At 39.0% G+C, this 22297-nt stretch overlaps 1 protein-coding gene across 6 annotated transcripts in view; it reads right to left on the reverse strand.

The window, feature by feature from the left end:
• The window catches only part of LOC124615414 (neuroglian), a 92357-nt gene that overhangs the window by 8916 nt on the left and 61144 nt on the right, over positions 1–22297 (reverse strand). For 5 of the 6 annotated variants that reach the window (XM_047143284.1, XM_047143285.1, XM_047143281.1 and 2 more), the window contains exons 21-22: positions 17618–17828; positions 5048–5151 (exon numbers count right to left, since the gene is read on the reverse strand). In XM_047143284.1, the coding sequence (XP_046999240.1) occupies positions 5048–5151; positions 17618–17828 (315 nt within the window). Of the gene's footprint in view, positions 1–2117; positions 2232–5047; positions 5152–17617; positions 17829–22297 lie in introns of all 6 variants that reach the window. The other variant, XM_047143286.1, reaches the window with a different exon arrangement.

The following is a 22297-nucleotide window of genomic DNA, read 5'->3' on the forward strand; positions in this document are numbered from 1 at the left end:
TTACAGTTTTGTCCTTCATATTCATCCACATTAACTTACACTTTTCCATATTTAGAGCTAGCTGCCATTCATCACAACCAGTAAGCCATCGTGTATCGTCCTAGAGTCATTCAACTTTGACACCTTACCGTACACCACAGCACCATCAGCAAACAATTGCTGACTGCTACTCACCCTGTCTGCCAAATCATTTATGTACACAGAGAACAACAGTGGTCCTATCACACTTCCCTGGGGCACCCCTGACGATGCCCTTGTCCTGATGAACATTCACCATTGAAGACAGCATACTGGGTTTTATTTCTTAAAAAGTCTTCAAGCCACTCACATATTTGTGAACTTATTCCATATGCTCATACCTTCGTTAACAGCCTGCCACAGGGCAATGTGTCAAATGCTTTCTGGACATCTAGAAATATGGAATCTCCCTGTTGCCATTCATCCACAGTTCGCAGTATATCTTTTGAGAAAAGGGCATGCTGACTTTCACTCAAGCAATGCTTTCTAAAACTGTGATGATTCATGGGCATAAACTTCTCAGTCTTGAGAAAGTTTATTATGCTCGAACTGAGAATATGTTCAAGGATTCTGCATTCAAACCGAAGTTAGGGATACCGGTCTGTAATTTTGCAGGTCTGTTCCTTTACCTTTCTTATATATTGGAGTCACCCGTGCTTTTTTGCAGTCGCTTGGGGCTATGTGCATTATATTTCCATTGTTCCTCTACACCAGAGATTTTTATAACTATGTCGTCAATATGGGAGTCAGTCTGATGGTCAAATGACTGTAATGTTTGTACGATTCTCCTTTGTGAACGGTTTCTTGAATGTGAAACTTAAAACTTTGGCTTTCGTTTTGCTCTCTTCAACTGCCACACCAGATTTGTCAACAAGGGACTGGGCCTTAGACCCACATATGATACTGAATCTACCTACAAAATCATATCATTGTCCAACACACGGTTCATCGGAAGAGATGAGGGAAGGAGGAGATGGACAGAAAGGTGGACTAATAGAACTTAAAATAAATATGTACCAGGGTAACACTGGGTACTCAGCTAGTCTTGAATAAATCTACAAAATTTTACATGCGGTGTTTACCACAAGGAGTATGATTTCTGTCATTTTATAACCTAACCGTTCCAACTGTTTGTCTCCACTTTACTCTTTGTATATTTTTATTTCTAGCTTATAAGGGCGGTGGCTTTTTCCATCAGATATAAAGACTTTTCTGCCTTTGAGTTGGCGAATTAGCTTATATGCTTCGATTTTACATCTAGCAAAGCAGATTGCTACTTGAGTCATAATCTACACCTGAATCTGTAATCTGCAAACCACTGTCATGTGCTTGGCAGAGGCTACACCCCATTGTACCAGTTATTAGGGTTTTTGCCCATTCTATTCACATATTGAGTGCAGGAACAATGACTGCTAAATGCATCTGTGTGTGCTGTAATTAATCTAATCTTGTTCTCACAATCCCTATGTGGGAAATATGCAGGAGGCTGTAATACAGTGTATTCCTAGAATCATCATTTAAAGCCATTTCTTGAAACTTTGTAGTTGACTTTATCAGAACAGTTTGCGTCTACCTTAAAGAGTCTGCCAGATCAGTTTCTTCAGCACCTCTGTGACACTCTCCCATGGGTAAAACAAACCTGTGACCATTTGCGCTGCCTTTTTCTGTATACATTCAATATTCCCTGTTGGTCCTATTTGGTCTGGTCCCACACACTTGAGCAATATTCTGGAATGGGACGCACAATTGCTTTGTAAGCAATCTCGTTTGTAGATTGACTGCACTTCCCCAGTAGTCTACCAATAAACCGACATCTACCACCTGCTTTACCCACAATGAAGCCTATGTGATCATTCTATTTCATATCCCTACAAAATGTTATACCCAGGTATTTGCATGAGTTTGCAGATTCCAAATGTGACTCATTGATATTATACTCATTGTATCCTGTGTTTTTCCATTCTGTGATGTATGAAATTTACTCCTGCCATTGTACAACTGCGATTTCACTGCAGCTTGAAATGAACACTTTGCAGTATCAGTTTGCATGAGGCATCAAAATATTAGTAGTAAACTTCCAAGAATTATTATTGTCTTACCTCTGCAGGATACCTAGACCAAGGTAGCAAATCCGCCACCCGCTGATGCTGTTTCTGCTTTCCTTTGCTGACGACCATACTGACCAATGAAAGAACCATCTTCATTCATACCTTCTGCGTGGCCACACGCCGGCATCCAAAAGCAAAAATGTTACATACAAAAAATAGCTACAAAGCTACAACAACAAAACAGAAAAAGCAGCATGCAAAACACAGTAAAACAAAATGGTGCTAACATAAGACAGAAAGAGAATGTAAAAAATCTTCTCATCTCTCTGGGGCATCAACATGCGTGTGACACAAAATACATTTTCTTTCGAGTGCTGTAAGTATACTTTCCAGACAAACATATTACGAGATGAAATAAAGTGTCAAACAGCCCAATACAGTATCTCTTACCATTAACACTGCACTCTTGTTCACAAGGAAGAAATGTGGTCACCAGACAAACTATACTTCCACGAGTTTTGAAAGATCTAAGCTCAATAATAACAACTGAGATATATTTTACAAAATTATTTGTCTCCCATCTTGTCATTTAATTATATCCAGAGAACTGTTGTAACTGTATCATTTTGGCATCAGGCATCAGGCACAAAAGCGCAAGTACGAGTTTTATGCATCAAAGAATGCACCTCAAGACCCTTGCCCCAAATCTATCATTGTGGGGACATTAACACATCAATAATATATCACATCATGGGTGTTCTAGTTCTGCATTCTGTTGCATCCAACACCTCCTACAGAAAGGTGGAGGTCAACATATACTGTGGCAAACGCTGGTGTGTATAGAAACTCTACTGAGATAAGAAATCCACTTCTGCTAAACACCAATGTACTATATCATGTGTATATGAATGAGTAAGCAAAAAGGAAATTTCTTGTCTTAAAGATGGGGAACTATCCTATACAGTAGGGTAATAACAAGTCTGTCAGCAGCACGGAGATACTAACCTACAAAGGAGACAAAATCTCTGAAAATGGGGTAAAATACTCTGCAAGTATAACAGTACTCCATTTAAACTGAGTACAGACTACACTGGAGGGAATGTAAGAACATTACAAAACACAGGAGAATTAGAAAACTTAAATGTATGATTTAGTGAAGAATTTGAGCAGGAAAAAGGGGAAAAAACATGTTCTACTGAGGAAAGAGAGAAAGCTGAAACAGGAGTTGTCACCCTGCTAACAAATCAAACTAGAAAATACTCATCATGTGAAAAACTACAGTGACAGGTTGATGTTCATTAAATTCCAAGGACACTGTAGTAATTCAAGTGTAAATGCAAACAAATGACCACCATGGCTATAAAGTTGAGATCATGAACAGAGGACTAAGATACATCATGGTTTAAGAAGCTAAATGGTAACTTATATAATGTAACTGGATAGATAAGAAATCTACTCGTTAAGTTGCGGCAGGATAACACACACATATAACAAAAGCACTGGAATTTGCAAGCTTTAGCAGTCAGTAGCTCCTTCTGACAGAAAGGCTGAACGGGAATGGACAAAGGTGTAGGAAAACAGCTGGTGAGGTTTAGGACAAGAAGAAACTTTGGAAAAGTTGTCCAGAACCTTGACTTTAGGGAAGACTTACCAGATGGGATGAGAACGAAAGACTGATTGCTGGGGGCTACACAGGAAAAATTTGAAAACCTGAGAGTGTATTCCAACTTACGACATTTTTGTTCAGTACCAGTTCACATTAAACATTTTTAAAATTTTGCTAGCTCTTTATCAATTTCTTTCAGGCTTAATCTGTAATTTACGGTCGTATGCTTCTGAGAAAGCTCCAGTTTTTTATTACTTCAACTTATCTACTTTTGACATTTCAACTTCTTCTCTACTTCTTGAATTTCAACAGAAATTTCATTAGTAATTGGTTATGATCACTATCAATGTCAGCAGCTGTATAACTTTCAGTCCTTCATTTGAGACAAGAATTTTTGTTTTCCTGAAATATTGGTTATCTCATTACCTTTTTCAGTTCCTTAGCATCTTTCACATGTACTTGCCCCAGGCAGAATTTTATTGATCTTTCTTCCATCTCATTTTTCTTGCCAAGGTAGAGCTTTCCTTTTACTTTTTGTTCTCTATCTTACTTTGTGATTGCACTCCTGTCTTCCATTAGGGTTAAATTCTCAACCCCTTTGATATATTTTTCATGTTTTTCTGTTTCAATGTCATTCACATCTGTGGTTACCAATTTACATATACAATTACAGTATCTATTGGATGTCCATTCAATGTCATCAGTATTGTTCTTTCTGTTGTTGCAGATAATCTTTTGTTCTATCACAAAGTCTTCTATTTGCTCTTATTCCTACTGCTGCTTTACTATTATATAACCCACAATGAATAAGCCCATGATCTTCACATCAAAAATCTCCCCATTCTCTCCATCATATCTCACTGACTCTTAAAATATTTATCAGCATTCTTCCTATTTCAACCTTCAGATTCTTCTAGTTTTCCACGCTACTTTTGTGCTGTAACATTCCATACATCCACAGTAATTAGCATTCTATTTTTGTACGACATCTCCTATCAAGTAGACTGTCAGAGATCCAAATGGGGGGAATATTTTAACCTGGCGGTAACCATTATAACATTATGGCAGAGTCTCCACACACACACACACACACACACACACACACACACACATACACACACACACACACTATAATACAGGTTCAGCTATCAATTCTGCATGAGTCTTCAGGTGCCATTAACTACTGTCAATGTGGGAAAACTTCCAAGTCATAAAAAGTAATTTCCCAATTTTACTGATATATACTAACCTGTGAAAGAGAATGGCTGGTTAAATATACTTACACCACACTGAGTTACGAAACACTATTAAAGCAAGCAAGTTAAAAAAAAGTCTCATTCTGTAATTTCATTCAAGTCATAAGACATTCACGCACCTGTATCACCATCACCATACTCCGCCATTGAATCCGTATCACTTTCTGGTGCAGCTTTCTGATCACTGGCAGTTGATCCACGACCATGTGACTTGTTATCAAGCCTAAATGAAATGAAGTAAAATGAATAAATAAATACACATGAGGAAAAATAGAAGATTTGTGTGTGTGTGTGTGTGTGTGTGTGTGTGTGTGTGTGAGAGAGAGAGAGAGAGAGAGAGAGAGAGCAGGGGAAGGGGGGGGGGGGGGGGGGTAGATTAGACATTCATTCCATACATTTCAGACTAGACGTACACAATGCGCTTTGGTCCACCTGTATGTTGGATGCCATGTTTTGCTTATTCTCAAATGTTTGTGTAGATTTTCTTTCATAGTCCTGCAATATGAAATTCTTTGTTGACATGGTACCACAAAAATCAGTCCCACTTACTAACTCAAATCCATATCGACAAGTTTTACAAAGTACTTCACTATTAACTCTGAACTGGTTTATACTGATGGTGGATGAGTATTCGTATCCAATTTGCTATATATACCTGCCAACTTCTGAAATGGGCTATCAATAAAACTCATGCTTGACAAAAAAATCTAATGAATTTTATTATACCCCGACTTGACGAAAAAAAAATACTTTTGTGCTGTTGTTCTTGTTGTTGTTGTGGTCTTCAGTCCTACGACTGGTTTGATGCAGCTCTCCATGCTAATCTATCCTGTGCAAGCTCCTTCATCTCCCAGTACCTACTGCAACCTACATCCTTCTGAATCTGCTTAGTGTACTCATCTCTTGGTCTCCCTCTACGATTTTTACCCTCCACGCTGCCCTCCAATGCTAAATTTGTGATCCCTTGATGCCTCAGGACATGTCCTACCAGCCAATCCCTTCTTCTAGTCAAGCTGTGCCACAAACTTCTCTTCTCCCCAATCCTATTCAATACCTCCTCATTAGTTACGTGATCTACCCACCTAATCTTCAAAGCTTCTATTCTCTTCTTGTCAAAACTATTTATCGTCCATGTTTCACTTCCATACATGGCTACACTCCATACAAATACTTTCAGAAACGACTTCCTGACACTTAAATCTATACTCGATGTTAACAAATTTCTCTTCTTCAGAAACTCTTTCCTTGCCATTGCCAGTCTACATTTTATATCCTCTCTACTTCGACCATCATCAGTTATTTTGCGCCCCAAATACCAAAACTCCTTTACTACTTTAAGTGTCTCATTTCCTAATCTAATTCCCTCAGCATCACCCGACTTAATTCGACTACATTCCATTATCCTTGTTTTGCTTTTGTTGATGTTCATCTTATATCCTCCTTTCATGACACTGTCCATTCCATTCAACTGCTCTTCCAAGTCCTTTGCTGTCTCTGACAGAATTACAATGTCATCAATGAACCTCAAAGTTTTTATTTCTTCTCCCTGGATTTTAATACCTACTCCAAATTTTTCTTTTGTTTCCTTTACTGCTTGCTCAATATACAGATTGAATAACATCGGGGAGAGGCTACAACCCTGTCTCACTCCCTTCCCAACCACTGCTTCCCTTTCATGCCCCTCGACTCTTGTAACTGCCATCTGGTTTCCGTACAAATTGTAAATAGCCTTTCGCTCCCTGTATTTTACCACTGCCACCTTTAGAATTTGAAAGAGAGTATTCCAGTCAACATTGTCAAAAGCTTTCTCTAAGTCTACAAATGCTAGAAACGTAGGTTTCCCTTTCCTTAATCTTTCTTCTAAGATAAGTCGTAAGGTCAGTATTGCCTCATGTGTTCCAACATTTCTATGGAATCCAAACTGATCTTCCCCGAGGTCGGCTTCTATCAGTTTTTCCATTCGTCTGTAAATAATTCGTGTTAGTATTTTGCAGCTGTGGCTTATTAAACTGATAGTTCGGTAATTTTCACATCTGTCAACACCTGCTTTCTTTGGGATTGGAATTATTATATTCTTCTTGAAGTCTGAGGGTATTTTGCCTGTCTCGTACATCTTGCTCACCAGATGGAAGAGTTTTGTCAGGACTGGCTCTCCCAAGGCTGTCAGTAGTTCTAATGGAATGTTGTCTACTCCCGGGGCCTTGTTTCGACTTAGGTCTTTCAGTGCTCTGTCAAACTCTTCACGCAGTATCGTATCTCCCATTTCATCTTCATCGACATCTTCTTCCATTTCCATAATATTGTCCTCAAGTACATCGCCCTTGTACAGACCCTCTATATACTCCTTCCACCTTTCTGCTTTCCCCTCTTTGCTTAGAACTGGGTTTCCATCTGAGCTCTTGATATTAATACAAGTGGCTCTCGTTTCTCCAAAGGTCTCTTTAATTTTCCTGTAGGCTGTATCTACCTTAGCCCTAGTGAGATAAGCCTCCACATCCTTACATTTGTCCTCTAGCCATGCCTGCTTAGCCATTTTGCACTTCCTGTCGATCTCATTTTTGGGACGTTTGTATTCCTTTTTGCCTGCTTCATTTACTGCATTTTCATATTTTCTCCTCTCATCAATTAAATTCAATATTTCTTCTGTTACCCAAGGATTTCTTGTAGCCCTCGTCTTTTTACCTACTTGATCCTCTGCTGCCTTCACTACTTCATCCCTCAGAGCTACCCATTCATCTTCTACTGTATTTCTTTCCCCCATTCCTGTCAATCATTCCCTTATGCTCTCCCTGAAACTCTGTACAACCTCTGGTTCTTTCAGTTTATCCAGGTCCCATCTCCTTAAATTCCCACCTTTTTGCAATTTCTTCAGTTTTAATCTACAGTTCATAACCAATAGATTGTGGTCAAAGTCCACATCTGCCCCAGGAAATGTTTTACAATTTAAAACCTGGTTCCTAAATCTCCGTCTTACCATTATATAATCTATCTGATACCTTTTAGTATCTCCAGGATTCTTCCATATATACAACCTTCTCTTTTATGATTCTTGAACCAAGTGTTAGCTATGATTAAGTTATGCTCTGTGCAAAATTCTAACAGACGGCTTCCTCTTTCATTTCTTAGCCCCAATCCATATTCACCTACTATGTTTCCTTCTCTCCCTTTTCCTACTCTTGAATTCCAGTCACCCATTACTATTAAATTTTCGTCTCCATTCACTACCTGAATAATTTCTTTTATCTCATCATACATTTCTTCAATTTCTTCGTCATCTGCAGAGCTAGTTGGCATATAAACTTGTACTACTGTAGTAGGCGTGGGCTTCGTGTCTATCTTGGCCACAATAATGCGTTCACTATGCTGTTTGTAGTAGCTTACCCGTACACCTATTTTTTTATTCATTATTAAACTTACTCCTGCATTACCCCTATTTGATTTTGTATTTATAACCCTGTATTCACCTGACCAGAAGTCTTGTTCCTCCTGGCCCCGAACTTCACTAATTCCCACTATATCTAACTTTAACCTATCCATTTCCCTTTTTAAATTTTCTAACCTACCTGCCCGATTAAGGGATCTGACATTCCACGCTCCGATCCGTAGAATACCAGTTTTCTTTCTCCTGATAACAACGTCCTCCTGAGTAGTCCCAGCCCGGAGATCCGAATGGGGGACTATTTTACCTCCGGAATATTTTACCCAAGAGGACGCCATCATCATTTAACCATAAAGTAAAGCTGCGTGCCCTCGGGATAAGTTACGGCTGTAGTTTCCCCTTGCTTTCAGCCGTTCGCAGTACCACAACAGCAAGGCCGTTTTGGTAAATGTTACAAGGCCAGATCAGTCAATCATCCAGACTGTTGCCCCTGCAACTACTGAAAAGGCTGCTACCCCTCTTCAGGAACCACACGTTTGTCTGGCCTCTCAGCAGATACCCCTCCGTTGTGGTTGCACCTACGGTACGGCTATCTGTATCGTTGAGGCATGCAAGGCTCCCCACCAACTTCAAGGTCCATGGTTCATGGGGGGAGGACTTTTGTGCTACAAAATACAATAATTCATGTTTTAAACAGGATAGTTCAATGAAATCAAACCTACTTACATCATAGCCAATGATTTGTATATGAACATAACAATAAAGAAGAAATCAATGTTAAAGAGCAGCAGAAGAAGAAATCAATGTTAAACAGCAGCAGGTGTGGTGAATATTAGTTTGGACTTCCTTGATAAATGAAGCAGATACAGAATAACTGACAAAGCCTTTACACAATAAAACTTGTTCAACATAACACAGGCAAGAAAAATATAATACACACTGCAAATCACACGCGAGTTTGACCTTAAAAGTCACAGTTTTGGCATTTTTAGCTTCCTGCAACAAGTCTTGAGAAAATGATTTGTCATAACAGGGACCGGAACTCATGGTCTTCAAAAGAGAAATAGACTCCAGAGATTCACTGAACATGGATGATATGAACTCTGTTCAATTTTTCTTCGCAAGGCTGAAACACCTTCTCATTCTGCATTGCTATGGGGAATGGTGAGAACAGAGAGTATCACTATAGAAAGTCAGTTGAACTTAAAGACATCCATCAGCTCCAAAAAGTCTTGGTATTTGTGCCCCACTGCAATTGCTTAGTATCATCTACCTGAAGAACTGTGAACTGCTGATGAAGAGCTGTGAACTGCTTCTGGAGTTCATTCACCACCTCACCTGTAATTTCATTCTCTTCCTTGCACAATACGATAGGAAATTTTCCCAAGAAAAAACAATTGGAAGAAAACTGTGCATCTTTAATTTTGTCTAACCTAGCAACTTGAGCATGCTTTAATACATCATCCTTGAGTGGAAACTTGATGATAATGTAGTCACAGGCAGTGCAAATGTAGTTTATCACCAATGAAAAGAAATGAGATTTATCTGTAATCCTGGATATCATTCACTATGTACGAAGTCTGAATGTGTCAATAACTAACTCATCATCACTTCTTTGCTTTTGAATCAAGTTGTGCTCCATTTCAAGCAATTAGGAGCTTTAGTGAACAACTGCTTTAGCAAATCCATTAGAAATTGTAACAAAAAGTGAACTTGTAGGGAAGAAGTCTCAAGGGCAACATTCAATTTGTCAAATACAGGCATAGCCACATGAAGGGAAATGCAAAAGGCCTTGTTTAAGTTTGAGGACAAAGACCATAAACAATTTTACCTTACATGTTGTGGCAGACGTCGTACTTCTAAGGATGGGTTTGTCTCATTTGGAAGAATATGCTATTCTTTTAATGGCATGTGTAATAGCAGAATCAAGAATTCTCTTCTTCTGATACTCTTGAATCCCCTCTGTTCAACTCTAGGTATTCTAAAAGATGTCAAGCTTGAGGAAATGTTTTGGGTACATAATATTACTTCCTCCTTGAAGAAAGGAAGAGGTGGATCCTAATGGTCCAGTAGTCTATCCAAACATCTGACTAAAGATAACCATGTAGTATGTACATGCTTCAGAATTTTCTTTGCCTCTTTATTGTGCAAGTTCTGAAATTTCTGAAGGCATTCTTTTCTTTTGACGTTCTTCTCTAAAGAATAAAATATATCAACAAAGATCTCATCCACTTTAAGTGGTAATCTTCCAGCACTTTTTTTCAGCTGCTAGATTAATCAGGTGCCAAATCCAACCTATGACTGCAATACCTGGTTGAACTTCCTTCAGAACTGCTGAAACACCATTTTCGTGTCCTATCGTAACAGCAGCATTGTCGGAACAGAAAGCCACACAGTTTTCAATTGGTATGTTATGAGAATTCAGCTGTTATAACATCAGGTTACCTATGTTTCGCCCTGTTGAGCTCCCGTCTAACACTGGCATGGACAGCACAGTGTTCAGTTCTTTTTCCTGCAGAATATCATAGAATGTAACAACAACAGGATACAACTTGGCATTGGAATCATTGCTTCCATCCGTTGCCAAAGAAAATGGTTCATTCTGAAGGCACATAAAACTTCAGATGATGCATTTTCTGCCATTTTATTTACAATGCAAGTCGTTTTCGTATGACCACAGCTATATTTCTTTGCAACTTCTGATGTGTGAAACATAATCTTACATAAAGCACCAGCACAATCAGCTGCACCTAAGGGAACATTGTGTTCCATCAAAAAGGAAGTAAACAGACACTCGGCCCTAATTATGTCACTGTCAATGTTTCCAGACTTGGCAAAGAAAAAGGTGTTGATTTTCTTGTTACCTTCCTTCACTTTTAACATAATTTATGTTTTTACCGCACTTCACAGGATTTCTCAAATTGTTTCTTCCACCATACGCAGTATTCATATCACACCCACATAACGTGCAGAAGGCAAATTTTTCTCCCTTTCTATATTTTAGTACGCATGGAAAATCAGCAGAATATGATTCTTTAAACGTCTGGAAGTACTGTTTCTTGGTGAATTTATTCATGAATCTTACAACAGGAATACAGCATATGAAAATGTCCAAGAACAAATGTTTCGATACATATCGAATGGAACCTGGATAACAGAATGTCACATATAAGTTATGACATAAACATTCAAGGCAGTCAAACACTTTCTTGAAACATCTCGAAGCAAACAAAGTCTTAAACCATTAAATCAACATGACGCCAACCTCGTGAATGTAGAAAAAGCACATGGAGGGGGGGGGGGGGGGGGGGGGGGGGGGAAAGCCGCCAACAACCCCCCCCCCCCCCCACACACACACGTAAGAATTAAATGTAACTAGTTCACACATGGTCAAAGAATATGGTTAAATCACAGCAAGTGAACGGACCAGAACAAAGAAATTGCTGAGCAGAGCCTGTCAACATATAAGACTCACAGGGAAGAACTGTTATCCCAGCTTTAAATTCAATTCCAACGACGACACAAACATCACACAGTCAGAAGTACCAATCATATCAAAGAATAAATTATGGACTATCGTAGACTTGTCATGTTGATTAATCAGGTTTCTGCCGGTTATTCACGTCTTTCCTGCACGATATTTCAATTACGTACCTCACAGTCTTCAGGTGCTGCCTAATACTGATTCTAGTGTGGAACAAGTCCAGTATTTATGCCTACGTTGTGCTAGGTGCAAGAAGTTGCACATTTGCCATATGTTGGGCCAATATCTGCCAAAATCAACAGAATTCTCCAAAAACATAACATTAAAAGCGTGTTCCATCCACCCACCAAGATTAAAGCTCTGCTAGGGGATGTGATGGATGACCTGTGTCTACAGAAATGGGCATTTACCATGTACCATGTGAATGTGGTATGGCATACATCGGCGAGATGATCAGGACCATTGACATCAGGTGCAAAGAGCACCAAAGGCACACAAAACTGAGGCAGGCAACCAAGTCAGCGATTGCCGAGCATTGTTTAGACCTCAACCATTCTATGAAGTATAATGATACCGGCTTGGAACCCAGCACTCAATCTTCTGAAGACGCAACGTAGGCAACATTCAGACCCCAAGAGACACAAGTACAAGGTTTGAATTAGACGTGACAGCCCGGTACATGTAACTAAGGATGTATGTGAAATGGCACCTCAGAGAACAGACAAAGTATCTGAGGATGTTCTTCCGAGTCTCAAGTGTCGGTTTGAACACAATCGGCCTGAAAGTGACACTGCAGCCGCTCCTGGAGAGCAAGAACTTCGGACATCATGGCTAACACGATACAGCACAGTAACAGAACATCCTAATTCACAGAAGGACTCCAAATTATGACAGTTGGAAGATAGAACGTCTAGCACAGCTTGGATGCCATTCAGAACTTAATTCAACTATACTGACAACGGATAATAACCACAAAGCACGCGCACAGTGTACAGAACAGCAGCGGCTGGAAGAAAATGCTACATCCGTTGCTATTGGTCGGCGCACACCACAGACGAAGTGCCAGATGCGGCACGGACCACAAAGGGAACGCCTAGCACAACTTAGCCATAAATACCAGACTCGTTCCACACTGGAATCAGGATTAGACAGCACCTGAAGAGGACTGCGAGTCACACAGTTGAAATATCGTGCAGGAAAGACGCAAATAACCGGCAGAAACCCGCTTAATCAACACGACAATGCCTCGCCGGGAAAACTTGAAGAATTATATCGTAGACTTGCCTTCGACCCACGCAAACAATCAACTGTACGGAAGTGGGGTGATTATTGAATGTTAAAGTTTCAAATTTTTGTCCATGAAGTCTTAAATTGACATTGTACATCTGTAACGCCATAAAATGCTGCAATTCCTGTAAATTTTAAGGATAAACTAAAAGTTGACAGGCTTGGCTACAGTATGGAGATAACTCCCCTTATCTGATTACTTGGATGTACAGGGTGATTATAATTTAAGTAAACTGCTGTAAAAATAGAACCACTTCTAAGAATGATGTCAAATTTGAACGTAATATTATCACACCAGAAGAAAACACTATGGAAACAAAATTTTAACGAAAATTTTACCTCTAGATGGCTCCTTAAGTGGCAGAATATGCAAAATACACTGAGGTGACAAAAGTCATGTGATAGTGGTATGCAAATATACAAATGGTGGTAGTATCACATACACGAGATAGGAAAGGACAGTCATTCGCAGAGTTGTGATTTGTACACAGGTGACTCATATGAGAACGTTTCCAATGTGATTATGGCCGCACGATGAGAATTAACAGACTCTAGACGCAGACTGGTAGTGAGAGGTAGATGTGTGGGACATTCCATTTCAGAAATCAGCAGAGAATTCAATATTTTGAGATCCGCAGTTTGAACAGTATGCTGAAGACACCAAATTGCAACCATTATCTTTCACCACAGACAACGCAGTGACCAATGACCTTCACTTAACAACTGAGAGCAGTGGCGTTTGTGCAGAGTTATCAGTGTTAACAGACAAGCAATACTGTGTGAAATAACCTCAGAAATCAATATGTGATGTACGATGAACATATCCATTAGGACAGTGTGACGATATTTGGCATTAATGGTCTATGGCAACAGACGACCAGTGTGAGTGCCTTTGCTAACAGCACAATATCCCCTGCACTGCCTCTCCTAGTCTCATGACCATATTGGTTGGAATCTAGATGACTGGAAAGCCATGCCCTGGTCAGATGATTCCTGATACCAGCTGGTAAGAGCTGTGGTAGGGTTCGAGTGTGGTGCAGACCTGCAGACCCCACAAAACCACAGACCCAAGTTGTCAACAAAGAACTGTGCAGTCTGGTGGTAGCTCTATAATGTTGTGGGCTGTGTTTACATGGAATGCACTGGGACTTCTGGTCCAATTGAACCAGTTATTGAGTGAAAAGGGTTATGTTCAGCTACTTTTGAGACCATCTGCAGCTATTCATGGACTACTTGTGTAACGATGGAATTTTTATGGTTGGTAATGTGCCATGTCACCACTCACGATCGGTTTGGAAAGCATTCTGGACAATTGGAACAAATGATTTAGCCACCCAAATCGCCCAACATAAGTTCCATCGATCATTTAGGGGACATAATTGAGAGGTCAGTTCGTTCACAAAATCCTGCACCGACAACACTTCTGCAATTATGGATGGCTGTAAAGGCAGCGTGGCTTGAATTTTTCTGCAGGGGACTTCCAACAACTTGTTGAGTACATGCCACGTTGAGTTGCTGCACTACACTGGACAAAAGGTGGTATCCCGTGACTTTTGTTACCTCAGTGTAAAAGATGGGGTGCACATGGCTGTTCCTAAGTTTGAATCTAAGACACTTAGGAAGTCTGTCTCAATACTGGATCGCATGCTGCTGGTTCTGGACACTCAGCAGTATAAAAAAGGCATTGGTCTGACGTCTGCTAAGGGTCTGGAGAAAATGATTACGAAATTCAAAAAGACACATTCTCTTCAAGTGTCAAGAGGAGGAAAGCAACTGAGCTTATGTCAGTAGAAGGTGGTATCCCGTGACTTTTGTTACCTCAGTGTAAAAGATGGGGTGCACATGGCTGTTCCTAAGTTTGAATCTAAGACACTTAGGAAGTCTGTCTCAATACTGGATCGCATGCTGCTGGTTCTGGACACTCAGCAGTATAAAAAAGGCATTGGTCTGACGTCTGCTAAGGGTCTGGAGAAAATGATTACGAAATTCAAAAAGACACATTCTCTTCAAGTGTCAAGAGGAGGAAAGCAACTGAGCTTATGTCAGTAGAAGATGCAGCTACATCACTCTGGAGGGGTCGAGCAGTGGTGTGCAAACATGCAGTGGACTGGGAATTGGCAGAATTCTGGACATGCCTGTGAGCGCTGCACACAAAATTCTACAAAACATCCTGCACTGCTATCCATGCAACATTACCCATGTACAGAAGCTGCTTCATACAGATCTGCCAGTAAAACAAACATTTGCTCTAGAATTTCTTGCTCACATGGAAGTGGACAATGAATGGCCAGGGGACATCTGTGGCCAGACAAAGCCCATTTCCATCCCACCAAGGACAATTCAATACACACAACTGCAGAATTTGGGCACATCAACCAGTACCTTTTTATTCTACAGAGGTGACTGTGATGGTATCGTTTATCATAGGGCCACATTTTTGTTGAGGAGATGGATCCTGTTACTTGTACTGCCTTTTGCACTCCAATCTCATTCCAACCCCATCAACAGTATGGGTGTGTAGGTAGAATCATTTTTGTGCAAGATGGAGCCCCTCTGCGCATTGCACAGCCAGTGAGGCAGCTGCTACAGAAGCATTTTGGAATTTCTAGAATTCTCAGCCATCATTTCCCCACAGCTTGGCCGTCCACGTCATTATGTGAAAGAAGCTGTGTTCAGTGCTCAAATTACAAACACAGGGAATTGAAGGCACGTACTGCGCAACACATTCTAACGTGACCCGAAACATTCCATCTGTTGTGGAACATGCTGTTTCTCGACTTCAACTTGTGACAGAAACGATGGATAGCATACACTACTGAACATGTCTTGCACCAGTTTCACAACAATTAAAAACCGATTTCATCATTGCTTTTTATGTGGTTTTTGGCCCGAGGACAATTAAAAACCTATTTTTCCCATCCAATGTGTATGACCTTGTCATGGTGGATGGGCTTACCTTACACTGCCACAACTGCTGAATGTCGAACTTTCACACTGCACAGTACTTTGGGTATAATGTGCAACTCACACCTCACACCACAGTCATTGTATTGTGATTTATCTGCCATTTATAGTCAAACAGCATAATTTAGTGGAAAATTTTCACCCCCCCCCATGATGTTGCCCACTTCTTCAACAATATTCCATTCAAAGTTGGGAACATTCTTTAAGCATAATCATCCTGTACTAAGCAATTAGGGAACACAGACATAATAGAAATTAACTTGTTTTAGTAACCACATTTGATGGCACAAGACGTTGGTAACTATCCAGAAAGTTTTAATATAGTTACCTCACACACAATTGAAAGAAATCTCAAAATAAACTTTCAAGGTCAAGATAAGATACACTGGATTGTTTGGGGAAAGGGGGGGGGGGCGTGTTATGCTTGGGTGTTAGTTCACATTTTCTGCAGTTTTTTCACATCACTGTGAAATATACCAGGACAGTTATTAGATTATATCTTCAAAAGTACATAGCACCAAACAGTCAGCACTAGGATATCTGCCTGTAAATACCAGTGTTCACACAATCACAGAATAATTAATTATAAGTAGTGACAATGGAAACATTATCTTAATCCAAGAAAAAACTGCCAACGGCTATCTATGGTTATATCTGTAGGTTTCAAATATTCTTAAAAGAGTATATGTGACTAAATGACAACTGATTATGTATGCAGTGTCTATAATTTAATGAACAGAAGCTCTAACAATTTTGAAGTTTTCAAATGAGCCATGACTATTTGGATCTGTAAGCTCCCAGCAATGTTATACAGCTCACCTTCAGTCATATTTAGAAGACAACTTTCGCAAATGATATTTTACTTCGCTTCCTTAGTAACAGAAGTCGTAAATATTGGACAGCACCATAGATCTTTCTGTTGGTCACAAATATAAAATGCAGCAAATAATATTTGAAGATTCAAGTTGCAACCAGCATACAAATATGCATACTTTCTTGGTGAGAATTGGGAGTATTGTGGCTTGGTTACTATGCCATACCATGGACCCTAGTGTATGAAGTGATTCAGAAAAAAGACTACAATGGTTTTGCAAGTATATAGGCAAGGTTAATCTTGTCAGTGTCACGCACATTTTCTCAAGCAAGTGGAAAAGTAACAGCAACACAAACTTCTTCAATGAAAGCAGGAATTTATATCTATTGTATATTTAATTTATATTAATGAATCACTGCACTGCAAATGGATCATGTCTATAATCATTTATGTTTTAACTTTCCTCAATTTTACTGGCACAAAAATATACCTTCGTGGAAAGGTAATCAAATTAGCTCCATATTACTGAAAACTGGTAGTGTTTTTTCATTATGAAGACCTGGAATGCTATTAAACATTTCAAAAATAATATACCATCGCTTAAATGTTCCACTAAAGAGAAAACAATGGAAAGGGTGAAAATTTCAACCAGGTAAATTAGAAGAAATATAACATTTCTGAATTTTTTGTCCAAGTACTATCTCTAGACTCACAATACAATACCTATGTCAACAACATATTCAGATATTAAAATAACTTACGGCTGTGAATACTCATGGAAGCCTGGTTCATCCGGATAGTCACTGCGCCCATGTGCTGCTTCCCTCTCATGAACAGCATACTTTCCGCCACGATTCCGCTTTATTATACATACAATGACCAATACTAGCAATAGGAAAGCAATTGCCAGCATCATTCCAATGAACCATCCTGCTGTAGCCACATTTTCCTTAGGCTGGATGATTGGACCTTCTGGGAAGAGAAAAAAAAAATGATGATGACACTGCAAAATGTGAATCCACTTGAGGAAAGGTGGTGTTTCACACACTGCCAGGCAAACTGTTTACAAAGGGCCAATTATTCAAAAAACAGGGCACAAAAACATAATGTTCACATCAACAAGCAGAAAACAGGAAGTGTGAAACAGTGACCTGATAAAAGCATATCAGCAAAAATACAAGTCAGTAGTCATTAGAAATATGGCAACAATTTATGCTGAAATCAGAGAAAAGTGAGTTTATGCTCTTCTAATAATAGGTACTAGCTACATCAAAACATGTGTGTCTGATTTAACACACTCAATTTCCTAAAAAGTGTTTGGTGAATTAAAATAATGATCAGTGCCTCTCATGAGCAATAATAAGAAACAAGGAGTGATTAAGAGAATAAATAAGATGAAGTCAAGCTACACAGGTATTCTTGATATTTTGAACACAAAATCATTTCCATGTGGAGCCAATCACTACACTAACAGACTCTTACAGCCTGTTTTCAATTTTTCATTCTATGTTGTCTATTATAGAGGAAGTCCTTGTTGACCGAAAGCTCGCTTTCTGACAGTCCTTTTGTTGTGCCTATCTGAAATTCAGCATCTCTGCTATATGGTGAGTACTATCCTTTTCATAATACTGTAACATTCCATCCTGGATTTTCCACTGTTTGATTTAGATTGTTATGGAGTTCATTTATGCATCAGAAATATGAAAGTTTAAACTTTGTTTTGATGCTGGTAGCATTCCATACAGCATCTACATTTAAGATTGTTGTGTGGTCACCAGTAACTTATGTCACTAAAATAAGGCCTGATGTGCTAAATAACAAGAAACACAAAACAGGCGTTTATAGATCAGTTCTGAATGTACAGTAGACTACCATTTTCTCTGAAGTAGTTGAAGAAGCTATCTATTCCATGCACTTTATACCTGAAAATCAGAAGCCCAAATGAAAGGAAAAATTATGGACTAGTGCAGTGCCAGACAGAGTCGACAAATTGTTCTCTAATGGGATTAACATACATAAATACATACCAATGTGTTCCTCAGAACCTGGACCTAACCCAAGCTGACTGAATGGAAGACATTTTCTAGGGAATTTACCATCAACAGAACAAAAGCAAGATACACGTTGAATTTATGTCAGTGCACGCCAGTAAGGAAAAAAGAGCCCAAGATTTAAGTAAGGAAACTTCTTGTTACTACCTCAATTGTGTTCTTGCTCTATGTATACCCAACTGCTTTAAAATACATACACTGAAACGAACTATGTACAAACTTTCTCTCAGATAAATAAGAGTACTTTTTTTTTAATTGTGCAGTGTTATATTAAGCTAAACACATTTAATATAAATTTTTATTAGCTAACAAAGGGCTAAACTTCAATCTGACAATAGGGTTAAGATTGTCTAACCACTAATTTTTCCATTTCTTTTTTCTTTTCTCTTTTCCTCTAAAAACAATGAAAATCTGCTGGTCCAGCTGATAAAAGCCTCTCTGGAAGGGCACTCTTCAAAGCATTAAATTACTCTATATGGGTTCTCAATTCGTCCATATTCTGTTGAATTATAGAAGCATTTATGACAATGCTCTCTCAGCAATTGTAATGCTTCGAGACATTTGAAATTTACAGCGAATTGTAGGATTTGGAATACGGGGCCATATCTTGATGTTGAATACGTCCTTTTTCATATTTTTAAGTGATATCAAACTAACAAAGGCAAGCATGAAGGCAGCTTTCCTTTTTACATGTATCTTTTTTCGCAACTCTTTACAGAATGTATACATGAGAAACAAAAGAAAAAGATAAGAAAAAAAATCACAGATTTTGCCAGATAAAAATACACTTTTTCCTGCTTGAAAATACACTATATCCTGGGCGAAAGTTCATTTTTTCCTTGTTAAATGACAATATACTTTTCTTCAGAGCTGTAAAACTTATCAATCTTTTGAATGGTAAAAGTTTTATAGAAGAGTAGAACTTCCCAGCACATTAGGAAACGAAACCCAGCAAAAAGCAATGCATTTTGGAAAAATCTTCAATGTACAGCCACATGTACACTGCATATTTTTGTATTACAAAAGTGTAAACACAAATTCCACTAAATACAGCATGGTAGCTTCCAAAGCACTGAAATCAGGATTGTGATGCCTTTTTGTCAGCCAATCAGAGCTCATGGCTCATGATCTAGCCAGTCAATGGCAGCAGATACTCAGAGCATAGGACACGTGATATAGTCGGCAAAAAGCAACCACACTGTTAAGTAACACGAACACACAAATAGGGAAAGTTAATGGTTTAAATTAATATACATACACCATAGTGACAAGAAAAGCTAAGCTGTAACATACAATATTGATCATAAACCATTTTTTGCCTCCCCTCCACCCTCCCCGAGAGTGTGGTTAGGCAGGATCCTAACCGTTCAGCTTAAATTGCAGCAGACGAATATTCCTGACAAGCACAAATATAAATTTCAATGCTGTGCACTGTGCACCAAACATTTCGTGGGTAGCCCGACTGAATACATGTTCCGTCATGCACAGACAAGCCAGTTACGTGTGAAATTTCTCAAGAACTCACTTCGTACATTTTTTTTTTTTTTTTTTTTTTTTTTTTAAATTAAAGATAATTACACTACTTTTGCCATCATTATGCATAATCTGTAATCTATGAAAGAACTAAAATAAATATGAAAAACTAACCTTGAAGCTTGGAATATTTTACTGTGTGTTCCCTTTAAGATGCAGTATATCAAATACAAATGTGCCAGTAAAATTATAAGTAATGGCATAAATGGCTGGTCTTCTGTACCCAAAAGTTTTCTAAGTGGCTGGTCTTCAAGTATTAAGTTCTGAATATGGGTCATACACCCCTTGATTTTAGAATTTCATCGTCCATTCTTACACATAGCATAATTCATCTTGCGCAAAAGGAAATTTACTTTGAAAGTTAACACTGCTCGAAGCACTATATGCAATATTTTCCCACAACCCGTTAGAAATGTGAACAGTTGTGATGTCATGCTCATAGAAAGCAATTTGTTGTTACGAAGTATTGCATATTCTTCTCCTAAAGCCTTTGATGCATTTTGCTGTGTTTTGTTGTTGTTGTTTAAGTGGCACATTTTCTTTGCAACTAAAGTTTTATTTTGGTGTTGTTCTCTCACTTATGTTTTATTGCTGCATTATTATTCTGAAGTAGCAGGCTGAAGTAAAAGTCTTTGTTAGGGTATCAGTTCTGATCAGTCAAAACATTTTTCCTGCATTTCCCAGGGTGTATCCACACTGTTTTACATTCTTTCGATAAAGTTTGATATGTCAAACTCCTCTTCCTTCTTACTCTTGCTGCTGCTCTCTTGTTGCAATGTGCATTAGATCATTACATTACAGTTACAACACTTTCGCTAATATAGAGGCTGTGTGCACTTCTACTACAACATTGCTTTTAAGGCGGGTGGCAGCCTGCTGAGATTCACATTCACAAACCCTTTCCATATACTACTACAATTAGCAGCAACTTTTTCAAAAGACTGCTTGAAGAACAGATGTATTTTGTACTTTTATCAGATGACATATCAATACTTTTTACTGTGTTCTCCACAGCCTGGTTTTTGTTCACATGATTCACCCAAGCAAATATTTGCATGCCTGTGGAATCTGTAAACAAATAGGGAGCTACTGCTGGTAACTCAGATCAGAGGGAGCCAACTGTTCAGTGTTTCACAGCTAGAACCATTCATCCCCCCCTCCCCCCCCCCCCCGAAAAAAAACACCCCTTACAAAAACCTTGTAGATAGATATTAAACTTAGAAAGTGTTGGAACCTAGAAGGTATTACATGCAGGAGGATAAAAAGACTGTCGAGGGGGGGAGGGGGGACAGTGGTTGTGGCAAGAAAGAAACAAAACTTCTCGAAGCATTGCAAATGACCAAATATTGAAAAACCTTTGCACTTTTGCCCCAGATTTCAGAAGGATTAGTCTATGGCAGTGTTCATCCACTTACATACAACATCCAACAACTGGCAGGCAGTAGCCATACAGAATCAAAGCTAGGAGCAAACCAACTATCACACAGTGCATAAGGAATGTCAATGTAATTTTCACTTTGGGCTATTACTAGAAATACTTCATATCAGTCTGACAAACAGAAAACAAATCTTGCAAGTCAAGATAATTGAGATTTACTGAAGCTGTGACCAATAGAGTAGGTTACTTGCCAAAGTGGTGGAGGTTAAGAAACAAACTGAACCATGAGTGCAGCTCCAGCTGTATACGGGTACTTTATTAAATAGCTGGCTTTTATCTAACATAATTTTGAAAGTAGTATCACTACTACTCAACTTTATTGGCCACCAAGTAACTCAATCTGTTCCATTTTCTTGTGTGCTCTAACAGCAGAGACAGAAAGCTGGAAGTCACCTAATTAGCTGGACTGTATACCTGTT

Source organism: Schistocerca americana, chromosome 5 (assembly GCF_021461395.2).
Source record: "Schistocerca americana isolate TAMUIC-IGC-003095 chromosome 5, iqSchAmer2.1, whole genome shotgun sequence".
NCBI lineage: Eukaryota > Metazoa > Arthropoda > Insecta > Orthoptera > Acrididae > Schistocerca > Schistocerca americana.